Source organism: Sinocyclocheilus anshuiensis, unplaced genomic scaffold (genome assembly GCF_001515605.1).
Source record: "Sinocyclocheilus anshuiensis isolate Anshui unplaced genomic scaffold, SAMN03320099.WGS_v1.1 scaffold710, whole genome shotgun sequence".
Classification (NCBI taxonomy): domain Eukaryota; kingdom Metazoa; phylum Chordata; class Actinopteri; order Cypriniformes; family Cyprinidae; genus Sinocyclocheilus; species Sinocyclocheilus anshuiensis.
This window is the reverse complement of record NW_015544201.1, coordinates 68158-78336: the sequence shown is the minus strand read 5'-3', so window position 1 is coordinate 78336 and position 10179 is coordinate 68158. Positions and strand designations below refer to the sequence as shown.

General features: G+C 36.7%; 1 protein-coding gene across 1 annotated transcript in view; it reads left to right on the top strand.

The window, feature by feature from the left end:
* LOC107696804 (protein FAM19A4-like) overlaps positions 1-10179 on the top strand; it is a 42662-nt gene that overhangs the window by 29628 nt on the left and 2855 nt on the right. Inside the window, exons 5-6 of the mRNA XM_016497308.1 lie at positions 8212-8336; positions 8455-8497. Of these exons, the coding sequence (XP_016352794.1) occupies positions 8212-8336; positions 8455-8497 (168 nt within the window). The remainder of the gene's footprint in view (positions 1-8211; positions 8337-8454; positions 8498-10179) is intronic.

The window sequence follows — 10179 nt, the reverse complement described above, 5'->3', positions numbered from 1 at the left end:
CAAATCATTGAAATGTGCTGATTTGCTGTTCATTTCTTATTATTATCAATGTTGAAAACAGTTGTGCTGCTTAATATTTTTGTGAAAACCGTGATGCCATTTGTTTCAGGATTTTATTTATTTATTTATTTTTTTTGATGAATTAAAAGTTCAAAAGAATAGCATTTATTTGAAGTAGAAATGTTTTGTAACAATGTAAAAGTATTTTTGATCAATTTAATGCAAAAACAGTTGAACGGTAGTATTCATGCTAGTCTGACCATTAGAATATTATGTGATTATATGTATGTGCGTATGTCTTTGTCTTTTTTTATATGCATGTATGTATGTGCATGCATGTCTTTGTCTTTGTCTTTTAAAACTATTGGTATACACAGAACAGCAGAAAGAGAATTGGAAAGGCCGTGTATGAACTCACATCAGAGGTCGTGATGGCTCTGTGCTGATGTAAGAGAGAGTCAGTATGATTGACCTGTGTTTTTGTGCAGTGAAGGAGAGAGTGGTGAGGGTCATTTTCCTCTATCAACATTGCTGGATCTCTAGATCCCTCAGGCCATCAGTCTCACTTTCTCCCTCAGGACCACACAGGCCTCTGGAGGGAGGTCACATAGGAACATATTCTCAGCTTCTGAAACTTCGTAAATATCTAATACTCAGCGCAGAGTTGGAGAGTAGCTAACTTGAATTAGTGACATGCCTAACTACATTTTTCAGTAGCTTAGAAGCTGTGTAGCTTTTCCAGAAAGAAGCTATTTTTGTAGTGGTGTAGCATGAGAAAAAGCATTATGTTATATTATATGGCATCAGTTCTGTGCTAAAGTTCCCATGTGTGTAAAGCAAAAATGAATAAATGTATCATTCGACAAAAATATCAGGCAGCACAACTGTTTTAAACAAATATTAGAATGATTTGTGATTGGTGAGCATAAGAGACTTCTTTAAAAAAAAAAATTTTTTTTTAATTGTACCGACCCAAACTTTATTATAACAGTTATAAAAAGATGATTGACAATTAGCATACAGTTTGGATTGGCGGTATGGTTCTTTTCTGGGCAAGAACTCCCTGTGCATCTATTCAGCCTAGCATGGATGAGAGCAGGGAGAGCAGCGATAACCCCCCCAGGGTAAACAGAACATAAATGTATTGCAGATATCAACAAGAGTTCAATAATTGTATGTACACATTTTAGAATTAGTCTGATTCAAAGGAGAATCAGAAGGCTGAATCCTGACTGACAGAGGGGGAGTTGGGGATGGAGGAGGGTAATTAGCTATTGAGCAATTGGAAAACTGCTGATAATACTGAGGGACCTTATATATGAATGCTTAGATGATAGGTGTTGTATTCCTATAGGTAGATGAGGATCAACTGAGAGTCAGCTGATGCAAGCTTGACTAACGTGACCTGCCAGAACTAACGCTACGCTTGATTGTAATAATGTGTATGGCTAGCAGCTTGTAACTTTCTACCTTACAAAAGGTTTACTGTGCTTTATAGCTCATGGTTTGGCTGCAGTTTAACTAGCATCTAGTTTAGCAAGCGCAAGCAAAAATTTTTTTTTTAAATATTCTCATGCAAACAAAAATCTAAGGGGTTTTTGTCCTGCAAATGTCACTTTGTATAACATACAGTTCACCTTTAAACAGCAGATACTGACAAATATATTTAATCTACAGTTTTAAAAATAGGGTGTTAAGAAAAGAAATGTGAGATGGGAGTAATTGCGATTTTCCTGTGATATATTACAGAGTAACTTAAAGATCCTATTTCTTATGTTGTATTAAATATTTGCATTGTGTTGTTCCACTGTTTGGCCATTAGAGGGCACTTTACCCATTCACATATCATTAAAACATCAGTGAGAGCGAGAGAGGAGCCTGAGAAAGAGCTGAAAGAAACTTAATTGAAACCTTCAAAAGAGAAGTCTTGAGATATACCTTCTTATGGCAAATCAACTAGGATCAGAATTCGATCAATGATGCACTGAGAATTTGGACTTTAAATCTCATTCAATGAGAATGTAATAAATAAGGGATTAAATATCTCTGTCGTCTGATGTAGAGGTCCTTTGGTACTCTGTTCTGGCTGTGGCCGTATCTCTAGTCACTCCTCTGTGAGCTCTCGAGTCTCTGCAGGCCTCTGCCGACCTGCCCATTAAAATCTCATTAGAAGGAGTGAAGGGAAGGTGATTCCCTTTGGCGCTCTGTGGAGAGACCTGCTTTACTCTGCATGAGGGCCTCTCTTTCTGCCCTGTGTGCCCGGGATTTCTGCTCTGCTTTGGGGCTTGAGGCGAGCCCCCTCTAGAGTCTCTGCCATCTGTGATTTGGGTATCAGTGCTCAGCCACACATTCAGGAACATCAAGTCCCTGTCTAATAAGTCCAGCACCTAGTTAATCTAGACATTTGTCCACAGGAAGCGCCATGACTCAAATGTAAGCCTGGGTTTATTTTGCGATAATGCCAGACTTGCTGTACATGATTCTGCTTATTTTACAAAAAAAACAAAACAAAACAAAAAAAAAATAAAATAAATAAAAATAAATAAAAATAAATAAATAAATGACATATTACTTTTTGAAATTAATAGAGTGATATGAGCGACATGAAATTAGCACAGCTATTAAAGTCAATTGCCAGGGATGGTCATGGATGGAGTGTCAAAAATAAATACATTGACAATGAATGAATGAATGAATGAATAATTACATTTTAGATTGCAGTTTTTATTCAGATTACAGTTAGAAATCTTTCTATTTTCCAGTGTCACACTTTTTTCAAACACCTTACAGTCTGATGATTATGCTTAACCCTCATTTTGTGTGCATGAGGTATAAGGCAGGCAAATGACCAATCAGAATCAAGTGTTATGTTCTCGTTTATTGTTTTAATTTCTTAAAATAATGTAACTTTTTAATAAAAAATAATTAAATGAATAAATACATACTGTACATATTACATACATACAAACATAAATGTTTTAGATTGCAGGTATTCCATTATAAATTGATATTTAGATTACAGTTAGAAATCTTCTAATTTCCCAGTGTTGCATTTCTTAAAGTCTATCAATCAACTTATCGCCGAATTGTTTATAATAAACACTCATTTTTGTGCATTTGGTATTAGGCAGGCAAATACTAATCAGAAACGAGCGTTGTTGTGTTCTCCTTATTTAATTTCTTAAATATAATGTAGCCTTTGTAAATGAAAAATTATAATTAAATTATAGATCATTTATAATGATATATAAATGATAAAGAAATTAGTTATTTATTAATAAATGAATAAAAGAATGAATAAATGTTTTAGATTGCAGGTATTTGATAAGATTAGATAAGTTTATGAATTCAGCCAATAAAATCTGCTCTAACATAATTACTTTCAGTTTTTTGGTACTCTGGCTTAATTTTCTGCATTGATTCCATCTGTTGTTGCTGGGTCCTTGTATAAACACTTGTTTAAACAGTGATTAGTCTCACCAGTGTTGAATTAGATTAGAAACATGCACAGTGAATGACTTATCTTATGTGGCGTTTACAACCAGCCTGTGCCTTACTCCATATCTTGTGCCAATGTAAGGCTGAAGTTATATTTATGCAGTGGCAGATGTGGAGAAAACCCACAGTGACTTTATTGATGCACAGCGAGTCGTGTGTCGGATTCGTGAGCTGGAATGCCTGCTGTTTAATAAATAGGTCGTTGGGGTCAGGTGTGTTTTCTGCGCTGCTCTTCGGGCATATCTTTAAGGAGACAAATGTGCTTTTAGCCTGCGGAGAGTGATACTGAATTAATACACTGCATTAATGTGTGTCAAAGGCAGAATCTGTAGCTAAGCTGATAGTGTTGTAAATTAGGTCATTTCAAGCTTTGTGCTGCTGAGACGGAGTTCTGGGTAATCTAATAGACTGGATTTGGATTGATACTAGGGAGTTTTGAGTCTCTGGCGCATAAACCACAATGTGAGGTGTGTTAGTTAGGATGCACACACATATGCATATACTTGTACAGATATACATTATTGTTTACCAATCCCAATAGTCTCAGATACTGCAAAATGTGCATGTTTGTATTGTGCAGGTGTGTATATTTGTGAACTTTTTTGTGTACTCACATCCTGTGTAGTAAATTTGTTATAATTTATAAGCTTGATTCATTCACCAAAACATGCTGAATTCTGGATGCCTGAAAACCTAATTACATTTGTACTGTGTAATTTCTGTGCTGCAAGTGTCAATAAATGGAATTGCAACAACAGAGTGCTGCAGGGATGACATGTTTTTGTTAGCATTTTTAGCATGAGTTAACATTTTAGCATTTCTGTTTCCTTTGCCAGTCAGTGAGTTTTTTTAACGGGATTTTGGTTAAATGTCTGAAATAAGGGCTGTGGTTAACAAAAGCTGAAGATATTTTCACGTTTTATTCTACGACATGCAAAATACATCAGTAATACCCCCTTGTGATACTTTTAAGCTTTTACTTGTCTTGAAAAATGCAGTTACTAACAAGTGGTTAATTGGCACTACAGAGTCATCTAGGTAAACTCATCTATTCACTAGCCCACTTTTTCAGCTTCTTGTTATATCGCACTCTTGCAAACTATTTGAACTCAAACTTTCAGGGAAAATGTTTTTAAAGACTGAAAGAGTTGCTGAAAGCTTAGTGATGGTGACGTTGAAGTCGTGTCTGCAGTGTAGTTTGTTTATATTTATATTTAGGCTTCAAAACCCATAAAAGTTGTGTTCATATGGAAGATTATCATGATGAACAAAATGTGTAAGTAAATTGTTTGTCACAGAGCTTTATTTTATTGCTATATTCTGAAAAGAAAAAGGAAATGTTAGCGTTCGCGTTAGCCTACTAAAATACACTTTATACTGATGGTTTTCAAACAGGTTTCTCAAACGCGCCCTCCTCTGCCATTGGTTGGACAAACAGATAGTACTGCCCCAAATACGCACCATTGCTTGAGTCAGTGTTGCTGTGTCGAGATGCTAAAATAAACAGATCAATGTTTAATTTTCAAATCAATTTACAAATGGCTTATAGTTGACTAATATAAACATATGAAACTCCTTACATATGTGAATGTTAAGTTTGCAAGCACACAAGTTGAAATGCTGATTGTTTTTCGTGTTATCACTCGTGACATATGCTTCATATTGACAATAGTGGCAAGGTTTGTGTGTTTGAGAGAAAGTCTGCATGATTTAGAATACTTGTGAGTACCACATGCTGGGTTTCCCCACCAGGCCCACTACAACATGCCACAAACCCCAGTGCCAACAATTACAAACACAAACAAGAAAAGACAGACAGTAAGGCACTTTCTCAAGATGTCTGACATGCTGTTCCCATCTCATCTTGCTCTCTGCTTTTCCCTCTCGTCAGTTTTTTTTTTCCAGTCTGTCCCCCTCTCTCTCCTTTTCCCTCCAAAGTTGCTTGCCGGCATCTTTTCCTGCAGTTTCCACAGCCGCCACATGATGTCAGACACATTTCAAACACAGTCCGTTTATACCTCAGAAATGGGGGTGGCAAAAATATTTCTGTATCCTGGATAGTTTCTCACATCTGTTGCAATGACACTGTCTAAATCCTACAAGGCGCCATACAGGAAATCAAAGCTTAAATTAGTGCCTTCATATCCTCAGATAGGACTTTTCATGACTGGAAATAGAAGGACCATCAATGTCTTGCAGTTGTTCCTGCCACTCCAGCACTAAAAGCAAGAAAAATCCTTCCAAGTATGCGGGCTTTGGCCAAACTCATCCAGTTAAATGCCTAAACGGTGGAACGGGAGATTTGGTGAGGAAAAGCTGAAAAGAGGTTCAGATAAAGGTGTCCACAACTGCAAACCTAAAGCCATTTAACTCCTGAAAAGCTTTAGCAGCTCAACTGGCCTTTTTCTTTGGGGAAGTTTCAAATCCTCGGTTTAAAACACCTGCACTATCATGTGCTATAAAATATAAAATTGTTTTTTCTTTTTTTTCTTTTTTTTTTAACAAATGCTCAGTTTGGTTAAGCAAATGCTTAACCTTATTTGTCAACCTTTGATATATTATATAATGTATTGTATTCCTGTGATGGCAAAGCTGAATTTTCAGCAGCCATTTAAGTGTCACATGATCCTTCAGAAATCAGAATACTTTTCCAATTTTTTTATTTTGTGGAAACCATGATGAATAGAAAGTCCAAAAGGACAGTGTTTGTTTGAAACTGAAATCTTTTGTGAAATTACAAACTTTTTTTCTGTCACATTTGATCAATTTAATGGATCCTTGCTGAATGAAAGTAATAATTTCCTTTAAAAAGTTTGGTTTTGGAACCAAATGTTGACATTGTTCTGCTAAACTTATGTTTCCTGTAAATTCAAGAAAAATATTTATTTGATCATTTTGTCTGATAATAACTTGGGTAACAGAGTAACACAATAGGTGTGTTTAATGTGAATTTGAATCATGACTTTGAGCTCTCCACAAGAAGCGAATGACCATGACCAATGTGTATCTTCACAGCAGTTGTTATTGGATGGTAACTAAAAGAATGCACTCATATTGTTGTGTGTATGTTTGTTTAGATTCACAACACACTTACGTAGACAAATTATGGAGAGCTTGCGACGGTAATGAAAACATCCATTCGTAAGCTTGCCATTATACTTAATAATGCCCACATTAATGCTAATTATGCACCCACTGATTCTCTGAACAACGGCAATCAAAAAATGACAACTGTGGGCTTCATGCAGACGGAAAGACGCTCACACAGTAGTTACTGTATCCCACTGCCTTTGCAACTGCTAATTTTGTTGATTTACAACAGCATCATTTGGATATAGCCGTCCTACTCTCCAAATCAACAAACACACATGCTGTATGAACCCCTGCTATCATGTCCTGACTCAGTGTAAGACGTTCACTCACAATGCTTGAGAGGATTTGCGTGTGTTCCTTTGCATAATTCCATGTAAAGCTCATTTTCGCTGTGTATATCTTCTCTCCTCCTATTATTGGGGACAATGGGCTTGTGAGCGGCTCTTTTATAGACACACCTCATTTGAACAGGCTATTGATTGGCTTCTCAGACCTGGATTTGGAGTGAACTGGGCTTGTTTTGAAGTGACAAGGCAGAGCTTGGACTGCTCAGAAGACTTGAAAAGCAGAGAAGCAAGGCTGTTTTAAAATGTATTGTAACACTATTAGTGTTGCTTTAAAAACATTTCACACGTTTAGAGCAGGACCACTTTGGTCATTATTCCATTGTTTTATGTGGTGCCACTAGTGGTTCAGCAGTTATACACCTCTTATTTAACATTTAAATAGAAGATGTGATTCTATATCTGAGAAGACATCATGGGTTTATCATGTAGTTACGTTGGAGAAGCTGTTTCCAATATACCACTTTTCAAAGTGAATAATGGAGCATGACTTCCTGCGCTATAACACGTCAAGCTGGCAGCAAAAATAATGTTTATTTTTTCCCCCCACACTGTTATCTTCTTGTAAGGTGTTAACAACTGATTATCCAACCTGTGCTTCAGCAGGTGTCTGTTTGTGAGAAAATCCTTGTCATTTCTTGATTTTTCATGTATTTTCCTATATGTTGCTCAGTTGGGAAGTGATGAGATCTGTATTAGTCATCCATTGCAGGTCAAACCTACACCTGAAATTTTCCATTATTACAGGTTGTTCACTTCAAGCATGATAACTATTACTAGAAAGTTTTAATAATAATTTATGAGAAAGTCAAAGCCACAGTTATAACGATGACTGAAATCACTTCCAGAATTTTTTTCCAGCTGATGAACAATAAAAAAATTGACAGTTAAATCAGAATCCCCCTGAATCTAAAGAGCTCAAGCATTTAAAGTGGCAGACGGCAACTGCAACGTTTATGATAAACTGAATTATCGTCTGTTGGTGTGGATGCTGAAATAGTTAATGTTATAGTCATCTTCATAGTTATCGTTCTTTGAACAGGCCTTTATTTGATGTAATTAGAATATAATTGTATTATTTTTATTAATCTCATTCTGATATTTTCACAACACAGAATATTCTTTGCTCATTTAATGTATCGGCTCCATTTAAAATGGTCACTTTAGATGAAAATTCAAGAAAATAAATGTTCAGTGATGCATACAGTAGGAGATAATCTGAAGATAATAATGTTGAGAGTAGTTCAATATTTCATTTTCCCCATCTCTTTTTCAGCTTCCATCGTGCTGCAGAAGTGGTGGTGCCAAATGCACCCATGTTTGGATGGCGAGGAGTGTAAAGCTCTTCCAGACCTGACTGGTTGGTCCTGCAGCACCGGTAACAAAGTCAAAACCACCAAGGTGAGTGGGCAAGTAAATGCGAGTTGCATTTTGCTGATGAGGTTTATTTGGTTCTTAAGGAAATGTAGGGCCACACTAATTAAATCCTGATTGCACTCTGACACATGCTACATTTAAGTCCAAGAGAGCCAGGTTGACACAGAAAGTATCTTCTGCCCATGGTAAGAGGAGCATCTGAGAACCTTTTGGATTGCCATAAAAGTACCTTTTAAATAGACATTTCTAAGAGCTATTATATATGCCATCAAAACACTCCCCAGGAGTATTCTCAGAAGGCATTTCTTTGAGGAACCCTTCTCCCGATGCCTTTTTCTCAGGCAAACCATTCTTCAAAGCAACGTTTTGTTGAGGCCTTACTTTTATAAGTATTCTCTGAAGCCCCTGAGAGAACAAGAAGGGCTATGTTGTGAGATAAAATGGTCATATATAGGGTTTTCTACAACAATTAAACACACCTCTTCAGATGTTCTCATGTTTCATGGGCAAATCATTGCAGGGACAGCACTTTTTTTTCAGTCCTACAGTACATTTCTACAGTAAGTTATAAGCAGACACACCGCTCAAACTTTCTAAAAGAGACTTATTAAAGAATGAGCAAAGCTTGAAGATATATACAATTTCAGACTTGACTCCACAGAGTTTGTGGCTCAGTGAATAAATCCCCAAGGACTTCAGTCGTACAGAGAAAGCTTTCAAAGGCTGAAGGAGAATTTTCAAAAGCCAAGCCTAGACAAACATGCAGAGACAACATTGTTGGTCCATGCTAGCTTTGACTTGAAAAAGGCATAAAAGCGAAATGCAAAATTGACTAATTTGCAATTAAACACGTACAATTTGTGCACCAGCTCATCTTCATATCTGAACTACTGGTTCAATGCCTCGAAATGTCAGTATTCAAGCTAAAATAGATTGATTGGTTAGATTAGGTTTCCAAACAGAAAGAAAATGCCTACCTCATAAATTGAAATAACGATTAGATATGAGAATTGGAGACGTGCAGATGTGCTTCTGTTTGTTCGGTGAACGCCGGGGTAACTGCTGTTTCATGCAGGTGTGACATACACGTGAAGTATTGAAGAAATAAATAACAGTGTCTGAGAACACACAACTGCCACAAGAATAATTGCTCAGAGTTATAAAGTAACAGCAGAACATCTGTTGTGTTCATTAAAATGCATTATGGCTATGAGCTCCACTGAGACTTTCAAATTAAGAGTCCTAATTAAATTGGTAAGAGGGAGAGACAAGAAATGAATGACGGCTCTGGATTTTCATTCAGGATTAATGACTCTGTTTATTGAGTCCATTATTGGCTGAGTTGACTGTCAGTGGGCTAAGCCCCGCCTTCTGCCACCACAGTAGCCAATGGGCTGCAGTGAGTCACAGATGGGATGCGGGGGGAGGGTGTGCCTTACTCCAGTGAGCATTAATTCTGTATATAATAGCAGTGGAAATGGAACAGTAACCAGCAGACTTCAGCGCATGTCACAGAAGATTGTGGCATTGAGCCAGGATACATATTGTGTCTCTTTCCATCTGCCTTCTTATATCTTTACATTCTCCTTCTGTACCATCCACTGAATATCTGTCCTTTATTATTTTTTTTATTATCCTTCTCCACTGTCTGCCTTTCTGCTGTACAGCTGCCATACAGCTTAATGTCCCTTTCCAACACTAAAGCATCTAAGAGTGCACACTTAAAATATATAGAATTTATCTAAAATAGTAGGCTATACATATTTTTTGTATTATTTTAAATACTATAACTTGTTTAATAATGTTTTGAAATGTATTTAAGTGAAAGTGAAAGTGACGTGACGTGTGGCCAAGTATGGTGTCCCAT